The sequence below is a fragment of the Equus przewalskii genome, chromosome 29 (assembly GCF_037783145.1).
Source record: "Equus przewalskii isolate Varuska chromosome 29, EquPr2, whole genome shotgun sequence".
Taxonomy (NCBI): domain Eukaryota; kingdom Metazoa; phylum Chordata; class Mammalia; order Perissodactyla; family Equidae; genus Equus; species Equus przewalskii.
Genome location: NC_091859.1, coordinates 32,458,389 through 32,472,687, shown reverse-complemented (window position 1 = coordinate 32,472,687; position 14,299 = coordinate 32,458,389). Strand labels below are relative to the sequence as shown.

Genomic DNA, 14,299 nt, shown 5'->3' with positions numbered 1-14,299 from the left:
CAGAAAATCAAACAGGGAAAAGCGGAGGTGAGAGCAGCTTTTCTGGCTTCCTCTTTGAGATGCCTTTAGGGCCCCCTAGCGGCTGTTTTAAGACAGGTTTCTTAGGATGAGGTCTCCTTGACCCTGATTAAAAAAAAAAAAAAAGACCTTTCTCTAGCTCTCCTGTGACAGGTGCAATAACTGTGTGGAGATAAATAGATAACAGTTGGGTTAGAGAGCTCAATATTTTTTCACTTCTCAGTTCTTAGCAAAAGCAGTGCAGATTCTTTAGAAATAACAGATATATCACCTTACATATTTTATTCTGCATTCCTCATACTATATTATGTCATAACTGAAATCCTTTTAAGACATTTATATCCTGGTTTGTGTCAAAGGGCTATAATTCATAGGTAAGTACATCTTACCTTAGGTTTTCCATATATGTACATCCATCCCACTGACGGGGCAAAGGAATTCTTTAAATATGGGGCTTGGGTGGGGCTTGACATGATATTAACTAATAGAAGGGCTCAGTTTTGGAATATTTCAGTCTGACAACATTCCTATCGTTTAGAGCATTAGATATGCCACTGACTTTAACACACTGCAACACTGAATTGGTGGAGCTAAGCTTTTACACATTTCAGGTGCTTATCGACTGATACAGGTAATTTTTGTGAAATCTCCTAATAATGAAATGTCTTCAATGTACCTTACTGACTAGAGTGACTATTGCTCGCTTCTCCACTACGGTCATATTTTTCTTTCTAAAATCCAATCTAGAGAATGCACTACACTTGGGTAATTATAAAGGAGACGTTTCTTATCCACATGCTTATCTTTTAATTTCTGGTGTTATTCCATTATTTCTCCTTTGCTTGTAAATTTCAGGTTTTCCTTCCCTTCCTCAGTCACGTTACCCTTATTAATATGCTAATATATTGTAATAATGCACTTTAAACCACTGATGAAGGGAAGCAAAGCCATGAATAAAAAGAAAGCCCAAATTCTTGTCTTAACTTTACCCTGTTCTGGGGAGGAGGCTGGGGTAGGAGAGGAGGAAGAGAGTAGGAAGGGAGCAGGAAGGAAGGACAGTCCGCCCGCAAAAAATAAAAATGATCCCCTTGTTTTCAGCGCGTTGTAGAACAGAGCTAAACGTCAGAGGAAGAGCGGAGCAGCATTCGAGCTAAAAGGCTTGGCATTCAACTTTGACACTTTAATGGTCTCTAGGATATTAGATGATATTTTATCATATAATTTTCTTCTCTGACCCGGTAATGGCATCAAAACCAGATGCGATCTCCCATCCCTGTAAACGTGCAGAGCGAGACTCGTGCCCGCAGAGACAGACAGCAGGACCCCAGGCTCGCGGTTAACTTATCCCGAAGCTCCAAGGCAAACGTTTTTACTTTTTCGCCGGGGACGCTGCTGTGCAACCGCTACCTTCTTTTCGCATTCTCCTCGGCTCGGTCTGCCACTGAGATTAGGTAAACAGCGCTCCAGAGCCGGGGAAGAGCCGGGGATGGTGGAAGGGGCGCGCGTGGGGCGGGGGGTGGGGGGGTTGTCGTTGCTTAAAGAGCTGGAGGGAAGGGAGTGGATGGGGGAAGGGTCCCGGCTAAGGCCGGGTCGATCTAAGGCCGAGAGTGGGGTTACCTAGGCTGGAGCCAGGTCCGGAGAGGAGCGAGGGGCCGAACCGCCTAATCCCGTGGGCCCCCGGCCTGACCTTTGGGGAGTGCGGTCAGCGCGGCAGCCAGAGTGCGGCGTCCTTTCCTTAGGCACCCCCCTCCTCCCCTCCCCACCCTTGCACTTTATCTCTGTTTTCCCATCCTTCCCTTGCCCCTTCCAAGAGCTAGGGTGGTCTTCCCACTGCTGCATCTGAGTCCCAGGGCTCAGAGGGGCGTGCGGAGGCGACGCAGAGAGCCGGTGGCCCTCCCGGCTGGGGAGAGGTGGGGACCCGGGGGGAAGGGGACCCCAGAAGCCCTGGGACCGAGCTGAGGAAAAACCCGGGAGCTGGATCGCGCGCCGTAGCTCCGGTCTCCCCGTGAGAGTTGTCCATCCCTCTGCGTCCTTTCTCTCCTGTCTCTCTGCTTTCTCCTCTGGGTCTTCTCTCCAGGCTTCCTCCTTCCATCCACTCTCACGCCCCCGCCCGCTTTGCCCAACCAATTGCACCCACTCCTTCCGCAGCTAGAGAGGACTCTCGGCGCCCTACTCTCGCCTTTAGGACTAGAAGGCTGGAAGTCCATTCAATGGGATGTTGCGCGCGGGGTTCTTGTGCCAGGAAGGAAAGAGCAAGAATGAAATTGGAACGGGGAGGGGGCGTGTGTGGGTGCACGGTGTATGTGTTGGGGGGGGCAAAGAAATGCAGTTTCCCCGAAAGAATAGGGAGCCTTGGACCGAATTCTTAGATACAGACCCCAAAATGCTGCTTTCAAAGCCCTTCAACGTGGCTCCTCGCAGCCTCAGGCCGCCCCATACCCTGCCCACCTTTGAGAGGAGCGGCGACCCCAGTGGAAGGTGGAGGCGGGGAAACTTCCTACTTCCAAGACGGCTGCTTCGTACAAGTGGGAGTAGACAGGCAGCACGGGCCTGCGAGCCTGCAAGCGTCTCTAGGGCGGCAGCTGCGGACTCGTCCCGCTTCCCCTCCCCCTCTCTCCGCGAGGCTCGCCAAGCCCGAGGCGGCCGGGAGCGGCCCGGGTGGGGGGAGCAGGGCGGGGAGCTCCCAGCTTGCACCCTTTCATCCCGACCCGGGCCGCGATCCCGGCTCCGGGTGTTGCTTCCGCCTGCGTGCGAGCGAGCCGAAGAAGTACAAGGGAGGAGCCTCGCTGGGGGGCGGAGCCCGGGTGGGGGCGGCCTCTCGGTCCGCGCGGCTGCGGCGCCTGCCATTGGCCGGCCGCGCCGTCACGGGGTGGGGGCGGGCGCGAGGCGGGCGCTGGCCCCGCCCCCGCTCGAAGCCCGGCCCGGCTCGCGGTCCCCCCCAGCTGCACAGACATGACACAGACACACAGTCACTGCAGCTGCTGAACGAGCCCGGCAATCTGGGCACGCGGCGGCGGGGCCAGCCCGGATCCCGGACCCCAGCGTCCGCCCGCTCGCCCCCACGCCGGCCGCCACGCCGTGGCCCCCGCCTGGCCGCGCGCGGGAGGCGGGGATCGCGCGCCGGCTCCGGCCACTGGCGCCTGGCTGCCGGCGGCGGCTGCAGCGGCCGCCCAGCTCTGAGCGCCGGGCGCTCGGGGAAGCCGGCGCGCCTTGGAGGCGGCGGCGGCCGAGGCCGGCGAGCGCTCCCGGCGGCAGCGGGGCCGCCCGCTTCGGCTCCCCGCACCCACCGCGCTGCGCCCCGCCTCCGCTCCGGTGACCTTCCCGGGGCGCCTCCCCCGGCCCCGCGCCCCCGGCCCCGCGCCCCAGGCCGGGGCGAGGCCCTCTCCAGCGCCTCCTTCCCGCGGAGCCGCGGGCGGGCGGTGCAGGCCCGGAGGGAGGGGGCGCCGCGGCCGGCTGCGGCCCCCCCTCCGCCGCGCTCCGCGCCCGGCCCGGCCAGACTGATTGCCCCGCCGCCGCGCGGGAGCCCCGGCGCCCGAAGCTGGGGGCGCGGCCGCGCTCTCCTCGCCGGGCCGGGTGCGGGCAGGCCCTGCCCTGAAGGGGCGAAGCGGCGGGGAGCGCGGGAGGTGGAGCCGGCCCCGGCGGCCGCCCCGCGTCTCTCCCCAGCGCCTCCTCCGCGCACCCAACCCGAGGCGGACCCAGGCCCCTGCCCATGCGGGGCGCCCCGGGCTCGGAAGAGTCCTTGGGGCACGGAGCCGCTCCAGGCAGCGGCTCCGGAGGGAGAGGAAGAAGGGACAGTGCTCATCTTGGGCGGCCCGCACCCTCCCCGCAGCATTTGGAGCCGAGGGCCGCCCCGAAGTCTGCGCTTGGCACCGCCGCTTGGACTAGGGCAGCGCCTGCTGGGACCCGGACCCGGACCCCCTGCGCTTCGTAGGCGGCGGCGCCGCCGCGCCACCCAGCTCTCCCGCGGTCTCCCTCTGCCTGGCGGCGGTCACTGCCCAGGTAAGAGCCCCGGGGCTGAGAGAGAGCAGCCGCGGGGGCGCCCTGGTGAGCGGCACTGGACAAGTTCTCCGAACCTGTAGCTGGTACCCCCTGTACTCGGGATGCTTGCGGAGAGGGAGGGAGTAAGGGCACACTCTCTGCTGCCTGGGCCAGGAGCCCTGGAGAGGCTGGAGGTGGAAGTCTCTGAGCCTCTGGTGTCCCCAGACCCGTCCCAGGGCCTGTCCTGCGCCTAGGCACACAGGTGCTAACAGGGAGCGAGCAAGGAGGAGTTTCCCATTAACAACAGGAGGGGCTGTGCCCGCACCCCTCCTCCCGCAGCTTGTTATCTGTGAGCACCTGTGCTTTGGGGGACCTGCTATGTTTGCCACTGCCCGTCTTGGGATCCCCACCTGCCTTTCCTGGTGTGATGCTGTGAAGAACTTTTCTTTGCTTGTGGCAGAGAGGCGAGGCTGATTGGAGGGTGAGCATCCACAGCTTGCGAGTCCCTCTCCAGGACCGAGTGCTTGGGTGGCAGCGATATCAGCAGAGAGGAAACCCAACCACAGTGTCAGTCTTTTTAGACAAAGCTGCTTGTGATGAGTGATCAGTGTATAGCGAGCCAGACATTCTTGTGAATGTCACTGTTTCTGAAGGGTGGAGTGACAGACTCCAAAGTCTGTGCATCCTTAAGTTATTTTGTTCATTGTCTTATTACTGTCTTTTAAATTTTCCTGTTAAGCAACCTCGGTCCTACCAGCCCGTCCTTGCCTGTTTGAAATTTATTAAACGTATGAGCTTTCCCTGGGACAGTCTGATTTTAAGTGGGTCACTTCAGAGGGAACAGATCGTCTCTCCTGCGTTGCATTCATCCCCCGGGTGACCCTGTTTAATGGGGATGGATTTTTTCGTCCCTGAGTTGATGTACCTCGGTTGAGCAGGTTTCTGCTGAATTCCGAATCCATGAATTTTGTCACTCAGTCCATTAAAATGATCTCCTGAGGGAGCAAAATAGCAGCTTACATTTTCTGTGAATGTCACAGGAAGTTTTACAGGGTCTTATGTAAGTGACCTGAGAGAAAGCTCAGGCTCCTGCTTCCTTCATGGGGGCTGGGGGAGGAGAGGCAGGTGGGGCCATCACCTCCACTAAATGCAGACCCGGTCCATGTCTGACACAGATGGAAACCCAACGTGCCTATTCACTCTGTGGAGGCAGTCACCTCAGGTTAATTTTTCTCCTCACCTCTCCTGTCTTCCCACCTGAGGAGTCAGCTTTGATAGACTTAAGGGGAGATTCTAAATTAGGAAAGGAACAAGTGGTGGTTTCTCTTCTCATCTCTCACAAACGGGTGACATGAATGAATTACTCACGGGCATGTGTCCTCGCTGGGGATTAAAAAAAAACAAAAACTGGCTTTAAGGTTTCACACATCTCTTAGTGTGCTTTATTTTTCAAGAGTATTTTATTTGGTGAAAATTGCTTGAGGAGAACACACATTTATCGAGCCTGGCCGTGTTAATTCCATACCAGGAAGAAAACTGACTGGAACAGAAAGGCGAAAGTTATCAGGGTTTAGATCCTAGTGGGTTTTCTAGAGTGTCAAGGAAAGAAAACATATCCCACTTGTCGGATAGAGAGGTTTTTAAAGCAAAGATCGGATCACTCTGGAATGGGCAGAAGTTGCTAACAAGGGTGGGCCCTCATCCTTCACTTAATGAAGTGTGCTGGGTCGTGGGTTAACTTTTTGGTGTGAGATGATACAGATTCCTTTGCCTCTGACACCATAACTAGTAGGGCCTTGGAGATGAAATGAACGGTCTTTTCATCTCATCGTAGGTCCTGGGAGTGCTTCCACCTCTTGGGAAGGATGCGAAGGTTTCCTTTGGTTCTGGGTTCCTGAGCTGTGCTTTAAAGTTGGTGAGGGATGCAGGAGTGTCTCCATCCTTCAGCCACCTACAGTGGTAGGACACTAGGGGGGACTAGTTTTCTATTCCACCACCGATGAAGAAAACACAAGGACCCATGTTACAAAAGGCTGTGGTTTATCTTTCGTGTTCGTGAACCTCACTTTTTGGTACCCAAGGCGTGCTCGCCCTATTGAGTGGATTCTGAATGCTTAAGCAGTGGGCCTGCTCACATCTAAACTGTCATTTGGACAACTCAGAATAGGTTAACTGCAAAGTATTATGTGAGACTCTGGAAAGACTTAGTTATAATCTCTAAGTATATGAGCGCTATATATTTCTGGCAGACAGAACCTCCTGCAAACTCCATCCTTTGGGCGTCAGACCATGCTAACTGTGAGTTCCCTAAGAGCTCGTAATCAAAACTCTTGTTTTTGGCTTTTGGATGGCACATCCCCTGCAGTCTTCATAAAATCATGCTATCTCCATGCTAGATGCAGTCAAGAATCAACTCCCTTAAATTTTCTCACTCTGATCCCCTTAAAAGTACGTACCTTGTATTTATACAGATGTAACCTAACACTTGACAGTGTAGTTGCCCTTTGATCTCAGATTCTCTTTCCTTTTTGTAACAGTGTTAAATCATTCCTATCTAGTTTTCTTCCAGCAGCACTGGAAGATAATTCTGTTGCCCTGAAGAACAAAGCCCCATGCTCAGGCCTCCCTTACCCACACGGCCGAGTCTTGTCAAGGCTGACTCCAGAGGTGGGCAGACAGGAAAGGTGGAAGCAGAGTCCAAGAAGAGACGGCCCAGTTCAAAGACTGGCACAGCAATGGGCAGATATTGCCAAGATGTAGGTCTTCCTGGATTCTAAAACGCCCAGGTCAGCATCTACAATAAGACTCTGTCTTTGGAACCTGTGAACCTGCACAAGTTATTACATTTCCCTGAGCTCTGGGGTTGGGCAGACCACCTTTGTGACCCTTTTCCCAGATGTATAGTGCATATTCAGGTAGTTTGAGGGGAGCAGTTGTTGTGGTCTAGGGAAAATGGTCAGCATTAAGCTTTATTTCTACTATTAACGCTTTATAAATTGTTTCTCATAGGCGCAGTATAGCCAAGGGGTAAGAGATTGGAACAGGACAATACTATTAAATTTGCTATTGAGCATCAGCTAGTGAAAACCAGTCCTGGAGAAGATATATACTGTGGTCCTAAGGCATGAATGATGTTGGTGGATTTCAGGGAAGCCAGACGGCAGAGGTAGAGTTGGGGCAAGAAGTACTGGCCTTCCTTGGGGTCTGTGACTCAGGTGAAGGTGTCTTTGGAGCCAGAGTTTCTCAGAGGGTAGGGAGCACACGGGATCAGCGGTGTAAGACCCAGGGCAGTGAGAGCTCAGGCAGCCTGCCCTTGACCCCCTTGGCGATACAGCCATCTCAAAGGGTCTGCTAGTGTGGATGAGGCTTTGCTGCTCCTCTTGGATCTTTGACGTCGAGGAGTATTCAGACCCCGTTGACATTTGGAGAGCCGTGGGCAGCAGCCAGTAAAGTTAAGACTCAACTAAAGGTATTTTAGGAGACTTTTCTCCTTTTAATTCAACAAATAATAATGGGACATCTCTTATGTGGCAGGTGCGATGCTCTGCGTGGAGGCCACGGAGCTCCCACATTCAGTTTACAGTCTTTCAGGGAAGGCAGACCTCCAGCCATTACGATGCCCTAAGTCCTATCATACTGGTTTGTTAAAGGGATGATCTTGAGATTGCCAGGTTTGTAGAAGGGAAGGGAATCCCAGACAGAAAGAATAGAACGGAAACCTTAAAGTCTGTAGTGTGTATGGAGAACGGTCAGTAGTTTGTTTGCCTGGAAGATGGGATGTCCTGGAAGAGGAAGGCTCAGAGGTAGAAGGGAGATACTTTGCTAGGATTCCATGCTGAGGACTGAACCCTTGCATCAGGCTCTGTGTACTCAGGTAGCAAGAATGGTTCCTGGATAAGATCGAGGAGTGCTGGTTGATTATCCCACCTTGTTATGAAAACTGAAAAAGAAATTCTTTATCCTTGTACGTATAACATTTCGCCTGTTCTTTAAAAAGCTATTAGCAAGGCAAATAAAAGGAAGTGTCCCTTTTTAAGTTTACCCTCTTGTGTACATGAATTACCTCTGGAGATTTCATTATGTGATTATGCAGCAGGGGGAGAAATGACAATGTTCCTGACAAATGATAGAGTATGGGGGGGTCTCCTTCTCTGTGAGAACAGATTCCGTTTTCTCAGATGTGCTTCTGGGTGGAGTTACGGTCGTGTTTAACACTTGAACAGGGTTCTTGTATTTGAATATTCAGATCATTTCAGTTCTGGCCTAAACTTTCCTTGCCTTTGGCACAGGAAAAGTTTTATAATATTGAGGATGGGTGTGTGCGCATGCATGTGTTCCATGTATGTCTGTTTTGTGAGATGAGGAAACTGCATAGTGTGGAAGAAAAGCAACAGTGTAGCTGCCAGAGGAGATTAGAGAGAATGGAAAATTACTGTTGCGGCAGAATCTCCAGGGCCAAGTATATTTAGGTTTTCAGAAACAGGAGCCAGGACAGTGGAGGTGAAAGAAGCCCGTGTGTGTGTGTGTGTGTGTGTGTGTGTGTGTATGTGTATGTGTGTGTTTGTCTCTATCATCCTTTCGTGTGTTGAGTGGGAGGCAGGGTGGTTTAAGTAAAATTAGGAGATCTGGTTCTGGTGTTGTATCATCCGATGCTAACTTGCTGTGTGACATTAGAATACTTCTTGACCTCTCTGGGCTGTAGGCCTGTCTCTCTATATAAATGAGTTCTTTGTCTCGTAGCCGGGAATTTAGAGGCCCAGAGGGAAAGGGCTTGCTTAAGCTGGTTAGTGGCAAAGCTCAGCCTGCTTAGAGTTTTCTGGCATTTTAGCTCTGCATGGGAAGGGGCCTGACCGGTTCAAAGGTGTACTCTCCCTTGAAATATAAAACATGTAAGTATGTAATGCTGAAGAGGAAAATCACAGAGTCTGTGCTGCGTTGGCCGTAGATTCTGTGTAATACAGACTGCATTAGAACCTCTCTGATACATAACGTTCACGTATCAGCAGCTTGACTTGCCTGCTAACTTGACATATTGTGGAAACCTGTTGGTTCTGGCCTGTTACCCTATTCTGTGGCTACTACTTAGAATTCAGTGCTTTGTGATAAAAAGCAATGCTGAAAATTTTGTTTCCAAGTTAAGTCAATAAAAGCTGAGCTGATCCTTCAGAATTTTGCAGTGCCTGGACTTGAACTTGGAAAGGGGAACCCTTCCCTTGGGCCTCTCTACCTTGTAGGGGAGCTGGGGGTGAGTATGGAGTGGGGGCTGTTTGGAAGAAAAGTAGACGCAGAAAAGCAGTTGTGTAGAAGGACAAGTCGGGAAGAATGCACCCTGACTCAATTTTGTGCCTCCAAGTTTGTGAGTTGCCAGAAAGAAGGCTCGTCAGCCCTCTGGCCCTGGTCTCTTGGGTAGAGAGGGCCGTGCTATTGGAAAGAGGAGAGTTGAAGTAAGTGCGCTGTAAATACAAGGTTTGTTACGTTATTATTTCAATATTGAAGTGAAGTATAGGAATGCCCTATTTTAAGAGAACTTGGCATGTAAAGTGTGATCTTAAAAGCAAATAATTTAAGATAAATAATTGGAATATAAAAGGATTTTTGTTTTCTACATGGAATTCACAGCAAGCCTCTTTTTAATAGCTAGTTCCTTTATTGTATTTCAAATGATCTGATTAGAACAATCATAACGGATGCTTTTGGGAGCCTCACCTGTTACCTAAAACCAAGGATTTTTCAAATAGAAACTTGTCAAATGTTTTAACAAGTAACCCCCAAGTTCACCTGCCAAGGAAGCTCATAATGGACTGTGTTACGGAAAGGAGTCAGTAGTTACATCAACTCTGTAACCGTTAGCCTACCACGCAGTGTTACTTCCCTCACTCACTTGGGGCAGACTGCTCGTTTAACTCTTGTTCCTCCTGGAGAGAGCCATCCCAGCTCCCACTACATGAGTTCCTTACCCACCTTCACATCCTACCTCTAAGAATGTATCCAGAACAGAAGTGCTTTCAAAAGTAAATGAGGGAAGAGCTTCCAGGATTCTGAGTTTTCATAATCGCAGAGACATGGAATTAATTTTGTTCTGCCTAAGTCTACAGTAGAGACGATAGGCATGAGGCATTTAAAAAAATCGGAACCGTGCTTGCCTACTGGCTCTTCCTTCACTGCAGCTGAAATATCTAGGGCTTTTTGTGGTGGTGGTTTTTTTTTTTTTGTTCCTTTATCTCTTCTGAAAGTTTCCAAAAAAGAATTTGTTCTAGGAATGAAATAAAATGGAAGGCATTTAAGGCTCCAGAGGTAATTTTGGGCAACCTGGAGTTGTAGATAATCGCAGGCTGGGCTGGAATGGAAAGTGCAGTCTCACCCATAATTTTAGCCTCTCTTGCCACGTTACGGGGTTGCGCTTTGGAGGGACAGCAAACACAGATGGAGAGGGAGCCCTGACTGACAGGAGAGGTTCGCTCTTCATGCAGTCCTTGTTTGAAGTACCAAAGGCAATTGGGAAGAAAGGGCCTGCTGATCTTTTCAGCTTTCCTTGGTGGCATTAGAATTTGGGAGGATTTACAGCAAAACATGAGCATGCGGGGATTTCTTTCTTCCTCTTTTATTAATTTAAATTCACCAGGGGATCACAGACTCTTCAGTTTATTCTGTGGCTAGGGATTGCCTTGGATACATTAAATACACACTGTTATTACTGAGGAAAGTTAACATTTCTGTGGCTAACTAGAGCCATCCCCTCCCGCTTTTGTTTCCAGAATAGTGGTGTAGATCCTTAATATGCCAACTATTTGTGTCCCAGCCCCCTTCACTGATGTCAGCTCTCATCTGGGAATCGCATTTGGTGGTTGCTTCAGGAGCCAAGGGAGGCACAGGCAGAGTGATTAGCGGAGTGGGACTTTGGGTCCTTTTCCTTCCTCCAGGCATGGTGCTCAGTGCTTAGTACGTCTGCACTAAGTAAGTAGTTGTGTCCACATGGAATGATTTGTCTCATGAATGAAGAAATGGTTGTGTCTTCAGTACCGGGGAGGGGGTAATGGGGGAGGAAGGGGTGAGTGACTATCAGGTGTCTTACAGACTTGCACTCCTTGAAGCCTCTCCAGGAAGCTGTTCTTTTAAAAATGTGAAGGACATTTCAGATCAGCAAAATGAATTCTCTTAGGGTTCGTTGTTGTGGTTCGAACATTGATGGCTCTGTAAAAAGGCAAGGAAAGTACGATACCGGAATGTGTCCTGTGTTTTCTTTCCTCTGAATTTGTGGGGATTTTGACTTATCTGGCATGAGAAGAAGGGGCATGCGCTAAAGCTTGTTCAAATGTACATTTCAGGTTGCCTTGAAAGTGCCTTGAAAAGCATTTGGAATGTATCAAAGCTGAGGCTGGATTGTTGATGATAATATTTCCAGGGCTGGTGGTGATGATTATGACAGCACTTAGATGTAGGTGGGCGGTGTGGCTGCTGTGTCAGGAGGATGAATGGACTTGAGAAGAGGAAGGGAGAGACTCGAAGAACTCTCCCTTGCCATCCTGGTGTCTTCTCCCCTTTCTCTGTTTATGCGAATCCTTCCAACTTGGGCTTTTCAATATCGCTGGTACTCATTGATGCCTTCTCTACGTAAGGCAGAGCTGCTATGTTGACACTGCCAAGGCTGGAAGAGACCTTTGAGCCCCACTGGACCAACACCTTCATTTCACAGCTGTGGAAACTCAGGCCAGGGAGGTAAAGGGAATTATCCAGAGGGGAGGCAGGACCAGAACCCAGGCTCCCTGACCACCCGGTGCAGCCCATGGCTCTGCCTTCTCATGCCCCATAACTTCTAGGTGACTGTCCTCTCCCCTTCCCTTCCTTCTGACACACTCTACTTCAGTCAGTTCTATATCCAGAGCACATCCTTCAAGTGCCAGGCACTCTTCCATTTGATCATTTTGTGTCATTTTGTCCTTGCAGCAACCCTGTGAGGTGGATGGCCTTACTCTCCCCCTTTCCACGTGTGGAAGCTGAGGCTTCCCCAGGCCACACAGCTGTGAAGCATGGAGCTAGGACTCAACTTGGAGCTGTTCAGACTCTTCAAACACTGTCCTAGTGCTGACCTTGCCCCTGGCTTCCCCACCTGTCTACACTCGCTGTGTGTCCTCTGACTCCTCTGCAGGTCTTCTCTAGGCCTCGCCCATTGGCTGTTGCCTAAAAACGCCCCTTGTTTTCCCATTTGGGCTTGTTAGTGCTGCTCCCTTTGCTGGATTAAACTCCTCATCCTCTCTCCTATTTTGTCTGGTTGAAATCTCTCCTTCCTGCCTATAGGCTCTGTGCGCTCTCTCTGATGGCATTACCTTCACTCGTTCAGCCAACATTCACTAGGCATCTTTGTGCTACTATGTGCTTTTCCCGGCTTGACATCAGGAACACAGAGGTGAGAGCACCTGCCATCCATCTAGTAGCTTTCTTTTGGTTAGGAAGACAAGCTAATAAAGACACCAACAAAGGGCAGTGGGCACATTGTGTTGGGTACCATTATGCTTGAGGGAGACAAAGGTGAGAATATTGGATTTGCGTCTTGGTGAATAGGAGAAGGAAGGATAGGGTGAGAGGAGGAATTACCCCAAAACCCCCAAAGGCTGTGCTTGTCATCTTCTGCTTGGCATTCTCAATATCTATATGTAACTTTCCTCAATCCTTCACTTATGTGTCAGCTCCTTAGTTGCTGTGACTAGGTTACGTCCATCCTTGTATCTATGGGAGCATCCTGCTACCCCCTAGCACTTAGGAATCCTTCAGAAAACATTTATTAAATTAAATTGAAAGCCTCCTATTCTTGCCCTCAAGGAACATAGTCGGAGAGATTGGAAAAAATGTGTGATAAGTTAAGCAACAATGGAAGATTCAGAGGGACAGTTCAGAGCAGTAGAAATGATGTGGCAGTGCAATTAATGCTTGTGGATTGTTGAATCCGAAAGTTGATGGGAAATCAGAGGTGTGAGTTTCCTTTAGCTGCTTAAACTTAATGGAGATAGGATTTGAGTTGGGTCCTTGGACACAGGATAATTAAAATCTGAATGGAAAAGTTAAAGGGAGCTAGAGGGGCCAGGGTAAGTTGACAAGTGCAGAAATATGTATTTTTGAGTTACAGAATAAGCCGGCTCGACTTTCTGTTCACAAGGAGTCAGAGATGAAGTTGACAAGCTAACTTGGGGCTGTGGGCTTTTGGAAGGCAGGATGACTTTTACTTAGGATGGTGTATTAAATGCTCTATTTTAGGAAGATGAATGTGGTAACAGCATTGGGGTCAGAGTGGAGTGGGGAGAGATGGAAGCTCGGAGGTCATCGAACAGGCTTTGGCACTAGTTCACATAGGAAGTTTTAAAGGCTACTGGGCTAGAGCTGTTAGGATAGTAGGATAGAAGCTGAGGGAAGCTTCTGAATTTTTCTCTGACCCCTCTCATTGGTTTTGGAGTCTGAGATGGTTTTCATAGCCCATTGGAAAGTGGCCTCATTGAAATGAAGTCTGCTTGTGACACTAGCACCAATTCTTAAAATAGCGCTTTCTCCTTGGTAGACTGAGCATGGGGATGGACCTTGGATGAAAATACACTCTCCAGAGCCTTTCTTATTGGGGGTTTGTCCAGATGAGCCCAGGGTTGTGGAATAACCTTTTTGCTAGCCTTGGATGACACCCAATAAGGAGTGTAATAGAGAAAATTCTTCTTTTCCTCCTGAGTGGTTCCTAAAGCAGCTGCAGAGAGCTGAGAGCAGGACGATTGGAGCCCTGACATCTGGGCTCCCAATTCACCTTAAAAGTGAAGCCTGTGCTGTGCTGCCCATGACTGGTGGTGTTTCTCAGCCCGAGGAGGGGCTTGCTGAGAGATTACAGTACACACTTTTCAGAATTGTGGAGTAAGCTGTTCTGGATAACAAAAATTTTCCAATAGGATAGTCCAATTTGATAGAGAGTCTTTATTTTTAATCTTTAAGAATAAGGGCTTTTCTGGAATGTTCTGGATATTGACCCTCACTGGCTCACTATCAGCCAAAGGGAAACATCCAGCTTTCTTATCAGGACACACAAAGCTAGTTAGGAACTTGTGCCAGCCTTTCTCTGAAGTCTCATCTTCTCTCACTTCTCATTTCGTGTGTCACCAATCCCTAACTCATTATTTTTCTTCCTTACTGGTTATTTTCCCCCAAACTTGCCAAGCTGAGCATATTCCTCTCCTTCTGCGTGATAAGCTCTTTCCCTCTTTATCTGCCTGGGACACTTCTGTTTCTCCTTCAGTACCCAGCTCAGGCAGTCCTTCCTCCAAGCTTTTCCTGA

The 14,299-nt window shown here is 50.2% G+C and overlaps 1 protein-coding gene across 3 annotated transcripts in view; it reads left to right on the top strand.

The window, feature by feature from the left end:
- The first annotated feature begins 999 nt into the window (after positions 1-999).
- The window catches only part of LARGE1 (LARGE xylosyl- and glucuronyltransferase 1), a 548,747-nt gene continuing 535,447 nt past the window's right edge, over positions 1,000-14,299 (top strand). The window contains exon 1 of one of the 3 annotated variants that reach the window (XM_070600561.1): positions 1,000-1,469. In XM_070600561.1, the coding sequence (XP_070456662.1) occupies positions 1,276-1,469 (194 nt within the window). In that variant the 5' untranslated portion in view covers positions 1,000-1,275. Of the gene's footprint in view, positions 1,470-3,545; positions 4,018-14,299 lie in introns of those variants that run through there. The other 2 variants (XM_070600564.1, XM_070600563.1) reach the window with 2 other exon arrangements.